The sequence below is a fragment of the Poeciliopsis prolifica genome, unplaced genomic scaffold (genome assembly GCF_027474105.1).
Source record: "Poeciliopsis prolifica strain line A6 unplaced genomic scaffold, Auburn_PproV2 SCAFFOLD056, whole genome shotgun sequence".
Taxonomy (NCBI): Eukaryota; Metazoa; Chordata; class Actinopteri; order Cyprinodontiformes; family Poeciliidae; genus Poeciliopsis; species Poeciliopsis prolifica.
Window position 1 is genome coordinate 727,448 of NW_026562431.1, and position 18,643 is coordinate 746,090.

Here is an 18,643-nt window from a genome sequence, read left to right on the forward strand (position 1 = left end):
TGAAACATCTGACTGAGGCCTAATGTTATAGGTCAGATAACTTGTAAAAAATGAGAAAGAATGTCCAGTTTGGGGTTTTTTGTTGTTGTCCTAACATGGTAAGCGAAGGTAATTTTGTCCAATGCAGTTGCATATTAGACTAGCTTCCAAGATGCCCATGACTAAAGATGCATTTATAATCTATTTCAGCTATTAACACAGCTAGGAAAATGTTTTTTTTTTTTTTTTTTTCTTCTAATACAACATTTGGGGGAGGGGATTGTCAAAGAATTAGACAGTCACATTAATCTATCAGGGTCAAATACAATAAGAGAAATTGAAAGAAAATTATATTGTAGTTAACGGTCTGTTCACAGGAAATAAATCTGAACTAAAAAAAATTGCTGATTGGCAGCAAAGTACCAGCAGCTGTGGGTGCCAGAATTTCACCATAGTAAATTGTCATGTTCCGTGTTTTTACGTGTTTGATTTTGAGTTTTCTGTGTCCTGAGTTCTCCTTGTTGTCCTGTCTTCCCCTTAACTATTCCCAGGTGTGTCTTGTTCCCTTGATTACCCTCACTGTATTTTAAACTCTCCTGTGTCCTTTGTTCCTCGTTGGGTCCTTGTGTCATATGTGGTGGAGGTGGTGAGGCAGACACTGTGGTGGAGGTGGTGAGGCAGACACTGTGGTGGAGGTGGTGAGGCAGACACTGTGGTGGAGGTGGTGAGGCAGACACTGTGGTGGAGGTGGTGAGGCAGACACTGTGGTGGAGGTGGTGAGGCAGACGCTGGAGGCCCAGGTAAGGTGAGTGGTGTAGATTCAATAACAAAAACAGTCCAGAACAACAGTCAACACTCTGCGGCCAGGCAGCACGGCTGAGCGGAAGCCAGGGCTCACACCGATAGCACTTGTCAAACAGGCAGCTAAACAGCAACAAAATAACAACAACGACAAAATACGACAAGGACCCAACCAGGAACAAAGGACACAGGAGGGACTAAATACACTGAGGGTAATCAAGGGAACAAGACACACCTGGAAGCAATCAAGGGGAAGACAGGACAACGAGGAGACTAAGGACACAGAAAACTCAAATAAACACAACAGAAACACACGGAAATATTTACATATTTGTATAGATAAATATAGCGAACAAGACATTACAATATTCTCCTGATGACCAGTAGTTCAAATTTGTCCTCTGTGGAGGACATTTGTAAACTTGAATATCTCCCACCCAATGTATACTACTGAATTAATTCATTTTGCTACCTACAGAGGTCATTTAGGGCTTTTCAATGTTACCAAATGCTTTTCTCATTCAGAAAAACAGTGTCCATCAGTACAAGCACATTTTATGAAAAGAGAAAAAGTAAGTGCATAATACTTTTTATTGTGCAAATTTTGGAGGGAGCGGTAGAGAACGGCTGGCCGACACTAGCGTTCATAAATCGGATCAATCTTGAGCTAAACTTCGCAAGGGTTGGAGAGGTTTTATCTTGGGACCACATAAATAAGAGATTAGGGGCAGAAAGACAGGAGAACAGGAAGACAAAAACTTACATCTTACAGTGGAATGCTTAGAAGCCTTTTTGCAAATGGACAGGAGTTTAAAGGATTTGTTAGAGAATTTAAGGAAGATCTAGATATTACATTGTATTGTATTCAGGAAACTTGACTTGGACCAAATCTTGATTTTGTTATAAAAGGATATGAAAGCAATAGAAGAGACAGAGAGGGAGGGTCAGGAGGAGTGAATGTAACATTCATAAAAAGGGAATTCAATTTTGACTATTGGCTAAAGGAAGAGAGTTAAAATATATTGTTATTGAAATTTGGACAGTAAATGGGCAATTTAAAATAATCAACTTCTATAATCCATGTAAAAGACTTTCAACAGATTTAATGAAGGAACCTGGGGTATATTTAGAGGGCAAAGTCATGTGGTGTGGGATTTTAATGGGCATAGCTCATTGTGGAGTCATCATAATGATCAAAATGGAGATATAATAGAAGAAATAATGGATGTTAAAAATATGGTATGTCTAAATGATGGGAGTGGAATCAGAATTAACTTTAGAGATAATGCAGAGTCAGCAATTGATATAACATTAGTTTCAAATTCTCTAGCAGCTGTTAGTTTATGGCCAGTAATCAATAAAACAACTATAGGAAGTGATCTGGCGGACATCAGAATGTACTGAAGTTATCAAGAAACGAAATAAAGCTTTCAAATTAGGAAAAAGAAATCACAACTTTCAGAATCTGAATGAATACAAGAAATTGCAAACAAAAGTAAGAAGAATTATTAAAAATGTAAAACAAAAATAGATTATTGGTGGAGGTTTTGTAATTCAGTAGGGAGGGAGAGATATATTTCAAAGGTGCAACAATTAAAAGAGTGAATGGGATTAAAAGAGTGAGTGGATATCCACTATTAAATGATGGAGAAATAACAGCAGTTACTGAGAGAGAAAAGGCCAAAATGTTGGTAAATACTTTTGTTAAACTTCATAGTTCTGAAAATAGTAGTGAAGAAGGGAAAAAAAGGAAGAGAAAAGACAATTTTAGGGAACAGAAATGTATTACAGCAACTGGGAGAAACAAATGATCCATTGAATATGTTGTTTACAATAACAGAACTGAATAGGGCACTTAAAAATATAAGTTATCAGCTCCAGGAAAAGATCAAATTTGTTATGGTTAGTAATTTAAGTGAATCTTCTAAAAATATTTTATCAGAAATGTATAACCGGATATGGGAGGATGGGGAATTGCCAAAGAGTTGGAAGGAAGTAGTGATTATTACAATCCTAAAATCAGGGAAAGATGAGTCAAAACCATAAAATTATTGCCCGATAGCATTAACATCAAACTTATGTAAAATAATCTAGAGAATGATAAATGAAAGATTAATATGTTATATGGAAAATAAGAGACTTATATCCTGTTATCACAGTGCTTTCATGAGAGGGAGAGGTACAATGGACCCAGGTTTATGTTTGGAGCATGAAATTAGAAAGGCTCAAGTGACTAAAGATATGTTTGATATTGAGAGAACATATGATATGATGTGGAGGAAAGGGTTATTAATTAAAATTAGAAGAATGAGTACAAATGGTCATGTTTTGATGTGTTAAAAAATTTCTAGAAGAAAGACAAATACAAGTGAAGTGGAGCAATGTGGAAAAGAGGAAGAAATTTAGACTTTATTGTAAAGAAGCTTCAGGGAGCAATTTCAGTTGTAGAAAAATGGTCTTATAAATGGGGTTTTAAATTTCCTGCAGAGTTTTTTTTACAAGAAGAGTTGATGAAAAGAATTGACTTAAAATTATATGGTCAGGATTTGGAAAGAGTTCCACAATTTAAATTTCTTTTGTGGTTTGATGAAATGACATGGGTTGTGCACATTAAGAAAATAATTGATAAATGTAGGAAGGTATTAAATATAATGAGGTATTTAGTTGGAATATAGTAGGGAGCTGATAGAAATTCACTAAAAGCAATTTATACTGGGTTAATAATTAGATCAGTCCTGGACTAGTTTATAACTCAGCAGCAGATATAAACCTCCATAAGTTAAATATTATCCAACATCAGGCCTTAAGAATATGTACTGGCGATTTTAAAACATCTTCAACGGATGCATTACAGGTTGAAATGGGAGAAATGCCTCTTAAAGTTAGAAGGGATCAATTATCTTTAAACTACTGGTCAAATACAGCAATAACATTTCTAATCTCATGCTTGGATTTATGACTTTAACAGCTCATATGAAAACTCTAAAGACAAGTCATTCTGTTAATAGTTTTATTTATAAGACCTCAGTTCAAAACCACAGCTTGTTGGAAGTATGACATAATTAGCTGAGGTAAATCAGCAGCTAATGCCTCTGATTTACCTCATTTATGGTACTTGGGACAATTTGGATTAAGTTTTAATCATTCTGTGAAGCGCCTGAAAGACTGCACCAAAGGACTGACGGCACCCCAGTCACCGGGCTTACGGTACTCTCCCTTCTCTAGGAAGTACTGCCTCCCGGTGTAGTTTTGACGCTCGTAGAAAACCCACCAGCCATCAAAGACCTTGCAGGAGTTGACCTCTCTCCAGCGGAACTTCTCCAGGAGCGAGGGGCAGTCCTCGGTGGCCTCCAGGGCCTGGCCGCCAAAGTCTGCCTTCTCGTAAAGCTGCATCTTGTACAGGGTCCCACTGGTCTGGAAGCAGAGGGGAACATGAGGAGAGAGGGTGACACAGATGGGTGTTTGAAGGGAAAAGTTGTCAGGAATGAATAGAGCAAGGGGGTTTGGGATGTAAGAATAAAAAAGATAAAGGAGATGTGTTTGTAGTAGAAATGTCCACTAAGCAAAATTTCAGGTTACACCATTTGAGCACAACCGTAAAGCAGCGTCAGCTCACAGCTTTGATTTTTAGATGAGACACTGCAGACTGAGGGTCACACAGGAAACACATCCTTTATTGGTTATTGACTGAGCCCTGCAGGCACTGATTGCATAAGTGGCACTCCATGAGCTCTAATATTTTACCCTGCACTGCAGTCATTGTGGACTAAAACCCAATTAGTATAGGTCCAGAGCAGACTGACTTACAAAATGGACTATCTTGCAGGAGCTGAGGCGGTCATTGAGTCCCATCCAGCGCTGGTACTCCGGGTACTCCCCTCTGGTCAGGACGTATTGGTAACCCATGTAGTTAGGCCTCTCATACACCACCCAGGCCCCACTCTCCACTCGGATGGAGTTGCAGTGGCTCAGGTATGTGTGGAAATCTGAGCAGTCACTGTCACACTCATAACGACGACCCTGAAAGTTCTTGTCCTCGTAGAAGGTAATCTGGAGGAAAACATTTAGTGTGTGAGACGTCTCCGATGTGCAGCTCATCTCAGAAAACAGTATGGATTACCAGAATAGATGTAGGTCTACCTAAAAAGCTAAAGAGACATGGTTCTGTAGACTTAACTATAATTTGAATATATAATTTTCCAAAAGAGAAGTTTGGAGCAGACACTCTGAGCCTCATGCTAACTCACCCTGCCCATTTTGGGTATATTGTTTGGGGAAGCTGAGCCTTGGTGAAGCTGAGCCTTGGTGATGCTGGTGGATCCCCTGAGGTCTCGGTGTCGACTGGCCTTTCAGCTTCTGCTTTTTATACCCCAACACTCACTCACATTTATAAACAGCAACAGTGTTAGTACAAGAGGAACAATCGCTTTGTCATGAAAATGAGATCCAAAAATTGAGTCAGTGATTCTAGTGCTATTCAGTTTTTCCAGAAAAGCATGGAAGGATTATGGCATAATGGTACACGTCCACTGGCTGGGTCCAAAGCCCACTAACACATGGTGAGAGCCTGCCAGCTCATAAGTCAGCTCTACTCTTTGGATTCATCCACATTCATCCATCCCCTGGTTATGTAAAGCCATTCTGGTCTATTCTAATTTTTACAGAAATTGTGGTTAAAATAAGACTTTCATTAAAAACAAAGAAATGCAATGCAGGGGCAACTAGACAAAATGTTACTCAACAGCTAAGGGAGTGCAAATGACTCACATTGTAACACAAACATTGTATTTTAGTAGAATTTTATGTCGTACTACAAAGTAGTACATAATTATGAAGACCTTAGACCTGAGTCTCTTTTAGCTTTGCACATCCAGTGGCTGAATTCTTTTGTCCTCTCTTTTCTCCAAAGTACTACAACCTCAGTGTCAGATTGCAACATCTGTGAAGGTTGAATTTCAAGTCTTGCCACGGATTCTGAAGTTTATCAATGCATGGACTTTGGATAAACTGTTAGCTGAACCAATCCATCATATCTCTGGCTGGATGTTTGGGGTCAATGAACCTCAACCCTTTGTTCCTCCAAGAACTGAGGTCCTAAAAGTAAAACTACGGACAAAGAAACAATATTTGCAGTTTATGTCGGATTTCTCTCCATGATTGACCTGTTCTTTGCTCCCTCCAACTCTGACCAGAGAACTATTTTTTGGAAGAAGAAAAGATGAGAGCTACCAAGATCCAATTCATGGGTGTCTTTGTCCAAGAAGGTGGGCTTTGACTTATTTATGCTGAAGAACACTGTCATGAATAAAGAGGAGGATCAAAATATCTCCCAAAAGGAACTGTGATCGACTTCAACATGTTACCTTCAGTTGTTAAAGAAATGCAATATATATATATATATATATATATGCCTTCCAACTTGATCCACTTAAAATGATCTCTTTCTCTGATTTGTCTCTTTAAAGTTGTTTTAGTAAAATGAACATTGCTCTTTTATTTTATGAACTATTGAGAACACGTGTCTGAAATTCCATAAAAAAAATTTTTATTTGCAGAAAAAAGAAATGGCCAAAATAACAGACCTCAGATAATGCAAAGAAAATAAGTTAATATTCATTTAGACACAACATTGATGTTTTAACTCAGGAAGAGATTTGGTGGAATAATCATCAGTTTTTTCAATGGGGTTCAGTCCAGTGGTCTGTTTAATTTTTTTTCCAGAGCTGTATATCAAATATGATTTAAAATAAATTTTACTTAGTAATTGAATACATTGAAATTGGGTCTGTCTTTTATTGGTTCTTTTGGTCTTCATTTGAGAGTCGTCAGACACTAACATGCAGAAAAGACCATCAGGCTGAGACTTGAGCCTGTAGGATTCTGTCTCTTTAAAAACTCCTGCTCTTCTTAAGACTTCACCTTCAGGAAGTTATCACATGGTTTCTCCATTAACTCTTTACAGTTTTTACCAGCGTTACTCTGAGTAGCTCCTATAATGAGCTCAGCAGACATGAAGTTCCACCAGGTGTTTGTTATGGCTGCTGGACAGTCTGAAGGAGCTGAGTGGGGGAGTCACATGTTCTGTGACTCCCCCACTCAACTCAACCGGAAGCTTTGAAACTGGAGTGCCAAAGAGGAGCTTTGTCCTTGAAAGCAATGCCCCTTTAAGTTAAGAAATACCTACAAATACATTTTTGTCAGGAATGTAGATTTATATAGATTTAGCTCAAATAAGAAATGTAATGTCATGCATATAATTACCGTGTTGTACCGAGTGAATCGACTGAAAGGGAACAGAAAGTTCATTCTCCTTCTTTAAGGAGGATCACATCCCTGGCTCCAACATCTCTCTGTTTGGCTTTCTAGCCAGGCAGTAATTTAAAGAGGAGTGGCAAAACCAAAAACCAAACTGGCATGCTCTGCTGCCAACAACTGATGGTGCCTTCCACGACGTTACTGTGGAATATCATCTCTGCTGCTGAGATGTTATTAGCATGTCAGACACTCATAAAACTGTCATACAGCAACAGTGTCTTTAGTCAGAGGAATCTTCAAGTAAGACTGACTGCTACTGGAGATCCTTCCTCCCCACAGAATCACCAACCACCAACTTTGAACATACGTGGATGAAATGAGTGAAATTTCATATCCCTTTGGGATAAATAAAGATATATTTTGAATAGAACTGAAATAGCCACATTAGTACTTCCAGGAATAATAAGCCAGCATTAGGATCATTATGGTTTCTGAACCTGGTAGCAGCAGAACAGAGAAGGTGTTGTAGTTCCAGCAAACATTTTATTATTTTCAACTTGATCATGAACAGTCCTGTACTTATTACAGAGCAGCTACAGCAGCAGGAACATTTAGGTAGCAGACATCAGCGGTAAGGTCTTTTTTTCAGTGTACACATCTTCAAATGCATAGAATGTTTTACAGTAACTTCCCTCATGAACACAAAGCAGCAGCAGCATTGCAAAAACACTAAATCTTACCAAGTATTCTTGGTCTGGTTTCTCGTGCAAATGTCTTAGAACACTTGAAATAAGAGACGTAAATTTTCAGTAAGATATAGGAGCGTTGTTTTAAATCAGTAAAGTGATTCCTTAATGTTGATGAAAAAGTTCTAGTTCCACTGGCAAACTTCACTTATAACAAGAGGAGAAAAAAGTCACGTTACAAAAAAAATAAGTTTCATCAACATTAAGGAATTGAGTTAAAACAAGCTTCATTGTCTTACTGAAAAGTTACTTGTAAAATAGTTTGTCTCGGTTCAAGAGTACTAAGATGTTTGAACTTGAAACTAAACCTTAATCCGCCTAAAATGATCCCTTTCTCTGATTTGTCTCTTTAGTTATATGCTTTAGTAAAATGAGCATTGCTCTTTTAAATCAAATACTTGACTTAGTGTTTTTGCAGTGAGCTCCCTGTGAGTAATGTGCCTGTTACACAGAAACTGTAAATACGCTGGAAGCTAGTGAGTGCAAATAAGCTAGTGAGAAACACTTCGAGGTAATACATCTTCTAACGGAGGGTTTATGAAAAACAATCAACAGCCAATGTTCACAAATATTTATACATGTGAAATAATTGTTTGTAGCATGCTTGCTACTTGGCACATGTCAGCCCAGCAGGTTGTTCCTACTGGAAGAACCGGATAAATCCACACTGAAACAGAAAAAAGGACAGGAGGATCACAGTGCAGCACCACATACCAAGTCTTTTGTGTATCTCAACACTTTTATTCAACTGGGTGTAGATCAGCATCTGCCCAACCCTGCTGAAGGCAACTCAGACACAGAACCTGTGTGGCACTGAAATACAAAAAGAAATAATAGAAAAGAACCCAAGAAATACAAATCGGACTCATTGGCATTGTGTGTGACGAGGTGTATGTTTCGAGATAAAAAGTGGGAATTTTGAAGAAGCAACAACAAACAGTTGGATTTCCAAGGGGAAAATCTGGTTCTCACTAATCAAATTTTAAAATCCAACATGGCTTCCAAAGGTTTAAAATATGCTTATTTGTGCCTATCTGAGTTAATGAAGCACTTAATGTGTTCCTGATTAACAGACATGGACATGGATAGGTTCCTGAGGTCAAAGTAGAGCTTTTAAAAATTAGTCTCAAAACTGCTTGTTTGACTAGTTTAACTCTATAAAGAGCAAAATAAGAAATACTACAATATCCTACACTAGTATTACCAATAATACATTGCATAGAGATCTATATTAAAAGTAACAATATCTTTTATAATTTTCTTAGCGTTAAGAACATTTGCTGCTTTCTTTTAAACTTAAATTAAGGCAATCTTTCTTTTTGATTTTTCTGTTTGTACTACAAACTAGGATTTTCACAGGATTATCAAACTGCAAGAGTCTCATAGTGATGGATACCAATCAGCTCCCGGTGTTTGGGTTTGGTCACCGAGTGGTGATTAGAAGACCCGACTGGTTTTCCACCTTTTACGTGAACGGGTTGTGGGGTATATTCCAGATCCACATTCTGGCAGCAGATACAAATGGAACCCAATAGAAAGACTCCACCAGAGCTTCGTCCTGGTTTACTGCTGCTCACTTTAATTTCTACCAGTGGTTCTTGAAATATTCTGCACTACACTTCTGATCAGAGTGCTCTCTGTGTGACACAAGGGAGGAAGTGCTGGAAGAACTGAACCTCACAGTTTGGCCAGTAACAGTAAGTTACCGTGGAAGGTAGTCAAAGAATGTGGATGCTTACGAAGGTTTAAACTATGTACAGTACTGGAAAGATAATGATAATGAAAAGGAAACTGATTCTTAGAATTTTTCTTGGTCAACTGGTTTCACCTGGGTAAAAAACAAACAAAAAAATACCTCAACTCTTGTGGATTGACTCTTGTTCTACTTTAACTAATTTAAGGAGTCATTTGACCCAACAAAAGGAGTAATTTTTCTCTAAATGCCCATTGAAATCTTGGCATATTTTCCACAGTGCATTTTGTCAAGTGTCGTTCCAAGAACAGCAACTTGTTGCTTTGTTGCTCTACAACATGCCAAGCTACTCCTTTGCTTGCTCTTTCATGTCGAGCTGCCTTTTCTGAGCCTGAAAACAGGTCACACCTGAACCTGCAGCGCAGCAACTGCCCGAACCAGAACCTGTCACTTGCCTCACAGGATGCAGTCTGCCTGAGCGGTGTTCTGGATCAGGTCAGAAACCTGCCCCTATGCAGAAGCGAGTCACTAGCTCAATAAGCAGCAGTCGTCTGAACGGGTTTGGCGTCTTTAACTCTGCTGGAGTTTGTAGCCGCTCCATCCGAGTTCTTCTGACAGTTGCCCATGGTTGGAATCAGACTGTCCAGTTCCTGTCGGTGGCCAGTTTCCAAAAGCCACTCATGGAACTTTAGCTCCACCAACTCCTGAAACTGTTGCTTCTGCTCCCTGCAAACACACAACATCCAGGAGAAAAAGGTTTGAAAAGTCAGGAAAAAGTTTTAGAGCAGAGAGATTTCCCCTCCATCTGCCTCACTGCTCTGCCACAGATTCACTAGTCTGGCTGGAAGCCAATAGATCAAATTCACATTGATCTTTGGGAGACATTTTCCATCAAACTCCTCCCTGGTTTACAGTGCACTGCTAAAGTATTCATATTCCTTAAAAGATTTTGCATGACAACATTCATCACCTTTTTTTGAAATTTTACCCAAATGAATAATGATAAAATGGAAAGAACATTTTGAAATGAAATAAAAAACAGGTTGGAGTCCTTTTATTCCAATGACTCTAAATAAATGCATGGAGCACTGCCAGGCTTTTCTTAATACCCACTTGTTCAGTCGGGCCTCCATCACTGTTTTCTGCCAGCTCTGTATTCTTTTCTGCTTTTCCCTCAGTGCTGCCTGGTAGGCAGGGGGCAGACCGCCAGGTACTTCGCACGTGTCGCCCTCCATCTGGAAAGGCACAGCCAGCGTGTGAAACTCGGAGGGGGGCAGCAGGCGGTAGCAGGTGCCGTCCGAGCTGGAGGGTGAGCTGACTGGGGGGCTGGCGAGGCCCTCAGTTCCCAGAACCAAAGGTTGATCCCAGGCATTGGGGACCACAGCGAGCCCCACACTGGCCATGTGGTCCTCCAAGGAGGGGTAGAAAATGTGGAAGGGACCCAGGGTTATCTCAGAGTTTCCGGGCAAAAGAAGCGGGCAGGTGGGAGTCAGGGCATGGACGGTGCAGCGCGAGGAGGCGCCAATCACCACCCTGCCAGCAACACACACAACACGTACGTTCTGACAGCTGTGGATGTGGACGCTGGTCTGGACTGGACCCAGAACCACGGTGCTGTCACGGCATTTGTCCACACTGACAGATCTAAAGAATGCAACAAAAACACAACATGGTGAGTTCATGTTCCCTGAGAATGATACAAGTTTAACGACAGCATTTCAGTCACAGATCAATTCAATTCTCTATTGATTCTCATTGAATTAGGAAATAATATCTACATTCAAAACAGAGATAGGACTAGACGACCCACTGAATTTAAGCATATTACTAAGCGGAGGAAAAGAAACTCTGCTTATTAATATGTGGGATACATGCACCAGCATGCACCATGTTGTGTTAGATTCAAACAAAGCTTAAGCGAGCTTAAAAAAATTTGAATCCTTCTGTCAAATTAACAATATAACTTGGAGCACATCAACAGTTTTTGTTGCATGTTTGCCTTTTCAGGGAGGATCTATCAAGACTCAAGGTGTGTGTAGCTGTGGAAACATTGCTCAGATGTTATTTATTATTAACCATTTTGGTGTCTGTCATTTTACTCCTCCCTGCTTCAGTGAAAGAGGTTCCTAGAAATGTGCAAGAGCTCTGAGCCAGCATCATTCTGACTGTCCTCAACCAGTCATTGTCAATAAAGTAGAACATTAATATATTTCAGTAACTCAGTTCACAAGTTACACATTATATAGATTACTTCCCAATAGACTTTAAGATAAAAAGGTTTTTTTGTCTGTTAATGATTTCTTGCACACAGCTGATAAAAGCATACGATTTAAGTTCAGAATATTATATCAGCCTAATTAAAAATATTCTTAATGCAGGAGTGTGGGTCTATTGAAAATATGTTACCTATTTAAATGTTGTTTTCAAGAGTTGCTTTTAATCTAACAATCAAGCGAATCCATATTCCAATGTATTGAATATGACTGTAAGTACTAATGTGAGACGAAGAACACTCAGACTGCTGATGTTACATTAACACAAATCAGTGCCACTGCCAAAAGTGCTCCCAGCAATAAGATTAGCTGGCCACACCTGAGAGGGGATAAGAGGTATATGAAGGCATCAGAACATCTGTGGATCTTGATGTTGGCACCGGTCAGCTTGTCTGATGTTTTAGCCAGAGTCTGTTTAATGACCTGGGACATCAGCACCATCTTGCTGCCGGGTGGGGCCATATGGGTGTTGCGGGCTATCTTGGCTCTCTTCATGGCTCCTTCCACTGGAATGAAAAGACAACAGACAGGGAGTCAAACAAATTGGAGGCTGAAGGAGTCTGAATGTTAGAAGGCTCAGTGACACCTTGTTGGGCCCAGGCGAGTTTCTTCCCGGAGCGGAGGCAGGCGGTCATCCCAAAGGGGTTGAGGGTGAGGTTTTGTTGGAGACATGAGAGAAGTTTGTGCAGAGGGAAGGAGCGGCTCAGGATGGAGTAGCCAGACGGTGTTTGGAGCGGCCCTTTGTTCAACAGCTTGTGGATGGGCTGGATGCCTTTTCCATGGCCAACTGAGCCCTCCAGGAGGAGCCCTAAACTCCGCACGGCTTCCAGGGTGATCTGATGACAGGAAGGTACAGTAACTACAACACTTTAAATCTTTCTACGGCACAGAAATTCAGAACACATCTGGCCAGAAAACATGGTGAACAAAAACATGTGTGGGCTTTAAAGGGGCAGTATTGTGTAAAACCAACTTTATTGAGCTTTACATCATGTTATAATGTTATAACATCAGAAACATACCCGGAGTGTTGCTTCAATTCTTCTATGCATGTTTGAAAAACCCTTTAATCTCCCATGGCAACCATTCAGCTGCAAAACACCTGGTTGAACCTAGCCCCTTCTTCAAGTCACAGCTCCTCCTTGGAGCTTCTGCCTCACATAGCAGCTCTCTTGCACTCAGCTCCTTCAGACTGGCTAGCAGCAATTAGCAAACACCTGGTGGTACTGTGCATCTGCTGAGCTCATTATAGGAGCTACTTCTCAGTGAAATTCTGGTAAAAACTTTGTTAAAGCATTAATAGAGGGGCCATGTTGTGATGACTTCCTGCAGGTGGAGTTTCAGGAAGAGCAGGAGGTTTTAAAGAGACAGAGGCACAATTTTAAGTCATTAAATTAGAGACTCGTTTTTCTTTTAAGTAATTGTTTTCTAACAACTGAAATTAACATAGTTACTTACTTGACTGTGCTATAGAATGGCACTATGTACCTGAAAAACACATGGTACTGTCCCTTTAAACGTGGCATTAGTAAGACTTAATGATGTTTAGCGGGTATATTTGATGACCTGAAACAACAGGTCAGGTTTCTTGGTACTTTTTGGATGATTGGAATCAATCATACAAACAATATGTAAAGCTGAAAGCTTTACATTGTCAAAAATATTTCTCTTCACTGTCTTCAAACATATGAACATGAGTGACCATTCCCAATTCATGGGATTTAACATGATGCTGATAGTCCCTTTGCAACTTCAAGTCTTCTTAGCAAGATAGCATAGACTCACCTGGGAGTCTCTTTGGGCCTGCCCCGACTGAGACAATTGCCCTGGTTCTACCAGCAGCTCCAAAATATCTGCCAAGTGGTTCTGAACAAACGACAGATGGGCCTGATCGTCCCAATTCTGTCAAACAAAGCCAGCAATAAAGAAGGGTTATGAGCAACAGATCAAAGAACCAGTAGATGGTGATAAGACCTGTGCTTCCAGTTCACAACATAAACATGCTACATTCAGTTGGGTCGGTCCTGTCATTAGTGTCTGTCACCTTGTTCTGAGAGCTGGCCTTGGTCTCTCGCTCTGATGGAGAAGGGGAGCGAGCTCTGTGACTGGGCCACTCCTCACCGATCAGAGACGTCCGCAGAGACACACGGTTCAGCTGCTGGATGTAGAGGAAGAGGAGGAACTGAAGCGTGTCCACTGTCAACTGGGGACAAAGACACAACGGCTCAGCATCGATCCTGGGTAACATTAGGAACAATAATTGGTACTACCGCTCTTCACCACTGGTGTCCTCTTACCTTACTTCTTTGCTGGTCCAACTCGCTTTTGGAGGAGCACTGGGACATGCACTCTGCCCGCTCCAGCCTTTCCTCTGGAGTGTGACCCAAAAGCAGGTCGAATGTCTCAAAGTAGAGCCATGCCAGGTCTTCTGGAAGCTGCAGCTTTCCACAGGCGATATGCCGCCACATGGACCAGCCCAGGACAGGAAAGCAGCCTTCCCGAGTTTGGACATAGATTGCCATCTTCCGGAGGTAGTGCAGGCTCAGCTTGGAGGTGGGAGCCACCTGAAAATGAATTACACTCTGGATCATTTCACACATCTACATGTGTCTGGATGACGCCAAGCATTCAACGGGCTGTCAGTGCATTCACCTGCAGGGCACCCAGTAAGAAGGGCTCCATGCGTGGCCATATGCTCACACTGTCTGCCTCCATGTCTGAGGGGAGAGGGAGAGTTTGATGCACAAAAGTGAAATAAATCCATAGAGATTTAAAGGCAAACATGCATCAAAATAGCTTACTTAATTTCACAATAAAGCATTTAACATTTGTTTGAAGTGGTTTTTGGCTTTTATTAAAAAGTGTAAGAGTGCTAAAAGGACGATGGAAACACATTTGCAAAATAAGTTATGACGTGAGGAATCACAGTCCCAAACTTTAGAACGTAGGGGAGAACTGTCAGCCTGGAGTGGCCGGCCACAGGTGCTCCAAGATAGGATGGGAGTGGTGGCATGCTCTCATACACTGCTAGCTCTGTGCCTTACGGCATGAAACTCCCAAATATTTCTAAGTCCCACCCTCTAGCTCTGAGGGGAGGAGTCTCTCCATTTTTCTGAGATGTGTGGTTCATGCAGGTTTGCAACCTTTGTACCTGGCCATTCGTAGAGTCAACATCTGATTGATGCACTCCAAACCAGTAAAGGGAAATGCATCTAAATCTCATTATCTTTTTTGCAGATTTTGAGTTTGCTCAAATGCTCACATGATCACAATCACACAATTAAAATCATTATCCACAACGTGTCATTGAAGATACTTGGAAGACATAATATTTATTGGGATTTTATGTGGTAAATAAAAGCAGTAAGGCATAACTGTAAAGCTAGCTGAAGGACATTTTTGAAGGACTTCAAATATAAGGTTGGCCATTTATTGTATTGTTTAATATCTTGAATTTCTTATAAGAATTTTGATTCATCATTGACACAATAAATTCCAATCGATATTTAAACAAACAACAAAACTGTCCTTGTTATTGGGATTATTAGTTTAACTATTTTTCTTCACTGTTTGTTCAAAAAAGGTATGTCAATAAATATCAATACATTTGAAAATATGATTAAATGTAATTAATGTATGCACTTTAGTGATACATATCATACTGACTGGCATCACAAAAAGAAGTATGCATAACAAACAAATGAGTGTGTTTTTTAAGAGCAGAATTTGTGTTTGTGCACCTTTAATTGCTGTGCCATGCAATCACAGTTATACTATTACCTAAAATAAGTAATATATTATTTCAGGTAAATTCATTACCACACAATGTCCTGATAAAACTTTAAGTCCATATCACCCATTCCTATCTGATTTTTTTTTAATCACAGAAATCAAAACATTTTAGTGTATATATGTAATTCCTCCCCTTTTAAAATAATCCCTCAGAGTTATTTTTAGTTTGAGACCATATCTGTTGTGAATTGGTGCTGTGAAATTAAACTGAATTGAAAATTCAAAGCAGCTGATTGGTTTCAGAAGTTTTCTAGTTGGAGAACAATATCAGATAACACTCCACAAAACAGGTCTTTATAGAGTGACTAGAAAACAGAGTGGCATGAGCCATAAAAGTTCAGTTTACACCTTGAGAATATGCCATGTGGAGGAAGTTGCCTCACTTAGTGGGAAAAAATTATTTTCTGACAGCTGAAGTTCTCATCCTTTCACTTTGCTAACATCCCTAATAGCTGTCTGCGTAGTATTCAATAGTGGAGGAGTTTGACTGGACTTTCCATGGAATTCACCGAGCCCCTGACAGAGACTCGTTCTTTAACAAATGTTAATAGAAGCGGTATAGGTGCTGGGTGATATATACCTGCAGCCCGTGGTTTGCAGCCCATGCAAACCACGGAAATGATCACCTTTCATAACAAATATTGTGAATCTATACTTTAACATGAGAAATATTTATAGCACAACATGTAAATATCAACACTGTTCCCATGGTAACAAAATTTACATAGACTAAATTGTATATGTAAAAGGTTAAGCTAACATTGAACAGATCTATTTTGGTCTGGTTATTTCATCCTGATACTCTGATCATGATTCACTTTACCCTCATGTGACTTTTTTTTTTTTTTTGCCCTTTGTTGTTCGGCCATATTGTCTTGATGTTTTTCTTGTGATTTGCTTTTTGCAAATCAGGCATACTTTGACAGAGGTATGACAGAGGCATTCACAGTATGCCTCTGTCATACTTTGAATTCAAGTACTTAATTTTCAACAAAGTATCAGCAAAGAAATCATTGAGTTAATAATGACTATGACGTTTTTCTGTGCTTGGAGTTACATTTAAATCATGACAGAAGCCAGCGAAGACCAAGTCAGCTTTCTAGAAATTTTGTTGTGAAATAAAAAGCTCAGATTTACTTACTTTGACAGTGCATGACAGAGTCCACAAGAACATATCAATTTGTAACTCTTATCTAACCCTCTTACAATATATTTCTTTAAATATATCCTCACTAGCTGCTGATTTAACTGCATTGCAGCTACATTTTATATCTGCAATGTTTTTGGAATGAAAACCTGCAGAGTAGGCACACCTACTTATTCCAGAAGAACAAGAATCCTTGTTTATTCTGAACATGATCATCATCAAAGATTTTGAGCTCCTTCTAAAAGTGGCAACACTTATTTGTGCCTGAAGTCTGAACACTGACGGTGGAATTGGATGTGGAACATAACAGATGTCTCCCCAGCTTTGCTCCCATGACAACTGCTGGTGTCATCCACACCTGACATTTCATCTCTTCATAGGGCGACCGAACCTGAGCAGCTTTGTTTAGCCGCTCCACAGTGGAGAGTAACTTAAACAAATCAATCATAAAACATTTTCGTGACGCTATAAACAAAAGACAGCCAATTTGTTTTCCGAAAAGTAAACTTGACTAAAGTTCAGCTGCAAGCCGATGTTAGCTACATCTGGCTAACAGAGCTAGGAGCGCTCTTACCTCCGAACTTTTTCCCTCGCGGGAAACGATGTGTTCCGTCTCCCGGGAGAATAAACTGCTGGGTCACGGTTTCATGGGACGAACGCTGTTGTTCCGAGTATACTTGTCACGGTTTGTTTTCATTCACACACTCAGTAAAATTGTATATTCTTCCTCTTTGGCGCCTCCTCCCTTCCCGACAAGCGTCGCGCGCGCAACTCTCGAGAGCGCGCGCAGCACTAGGTGTCGGGAGCGCGCACTGCACCCAGAGGAGGTGAGGTGGCTGGCAGACGGACGACCTGGCGGACCTCCTGACCTACCTACCATTTTCTGATCGATTTCTCGATAGAACAACTCATATAATCATGTCAAGGTTGTAACTTTCTGTTTAATCGGCAGCTAACAGAATTGTAAAATAAATAAATAAACAAGGTCTTATTTACGCTGTTTTGTGTTGTTATTTTAAAGGCCAAGAGAATCAGTCTTTCTCCAACTTTTGTCACTTAAGCCTGACAATTAAAAGTCAGTCAGTTTCCAGCACGTTGTGTGTATTACTAATCTTTGGCTGATGATATAACAGGATTGAAGCTGGCTGATAGCATGGCAGAAAAATCAAGACTTCCTCAAAAAAAATGAGAGTGCAGGCTTTCTGGGAAATCCTGTCCTAATGTAAAATATGGCAGGCCGCTAGATAAAAGAAATTTCTAGTTGTTTGTTTTTGGTGGCTCATTCATGCTATCACACAATCATTGAACATTCGAAAACATTTGCTTTCTTTGCCAAAGTTATGAGGGGGGAATCAAATTTTTTAGCTACCTGAAATGATGTGCTCCCCCTCTATATTTTTTCACAGACTCTTTAACTGTGCTCATTCCTCTCTTCATGATCAATAAGTCCTGTAAATATAAATTTGATCATTATTTGTCAAAATTACTAAGGGGGGAACTAATTATTTTTAGCTGCCTGAAATAATCAGTTTCCCCTCCAGAACATGGGAAGATTTTTTTTTTTTTCACAAACTGTGCTTATTCCCCTCTTCATCAAGTCCTGTACGTTTGATTTTCACCAGGGAACAGAATTTTCCACAAGACCTGACAAAGGCTTGGGAGGACCCTGATTCATACGGCCCCTTGAGTTTAGTCACATCAGCACCACTGACGTTAATATCAAATTAATATAACTCTGGATTTTTTTCATTCTAAAAATCACCAGGAAAAATGAACTGACTGTTTATTTTTCCTGCTGAAAAATAAACTGCAGGATTGTGTTCAAGAATGAGGACAGAAGTAAAATTCGTGTAATTTACTTTTGACTGTCTGATTAGATTAAATGAACTATGTGCATTATTTATTTTTTGTAATATACAAATAAACTGAATTGAACTGATCACTTCTGAAACTGCAT

General features: G+C 39.8%; 2 protein-coding genes across 2 annotated transcripts; both read right to left on the reverse strand.

Annotated features, from left to right (window-relative positions):
* Window positions 1–3,776: 3,776 nt before the first annotated feature.
* Window positions 3,777–5,127, reverse strand: LOC129379244 (gamma-crystallin S-like). The gene is made up of 3 exons (XM_055059942.1): window positions 5,028–5,127; window positions 4,588–4,830; window positions 3,777–4,194 (listed from the first exon to the last, which is right to left on the reverse strand). The coding sequence occupies exons 1-3, from the start codon at window positions 5,034–5,036 to the stop codon at window positions 3,922–3,924; spliced, it is 525 nt and encodes a 174-aa protein (XP_054915917.1). The 5' UTR covers window positions 5,037–5,127; the 3' UTR covers window positions 3,777–3,921.
* Window positions 5,128–7,558: 2,431 nt separating this feature from the next.
* tbccd1 (TBCC domain containing 1) lies at window positions 7,559–17,444 on the reverse strand. Its single transcript, XM_055059978.1, has 9 exons — window positions 17,261–17,444; window positions 14,400–14,464; window positions 14,045–14,311; window positions 13,792–13,950; window positions 13,533–13,649; window positions 12,334–12,583; window positions 12,067–12,253; window positions 10,588–11,118; window positions 7,559–10,200 (listed from the first exon to the last, which is right to left on the reverse strand). The coding sequence occupies exons 2-9, from the start codon at window positions 14,460–14,462 to the stop codon at window positions 10,008–10,010; spliced, it is 1,767 nt and encodes a 588-aa protein (XP_054915953.1). The 5' UTR covers window positions 14,463–14,464; window positions 17,261–17,444; the 3' UTR covers window positions 7,559–10,007.
* Window positions 17,445–18,643: the final 1,199 nt, after the last annotated feature.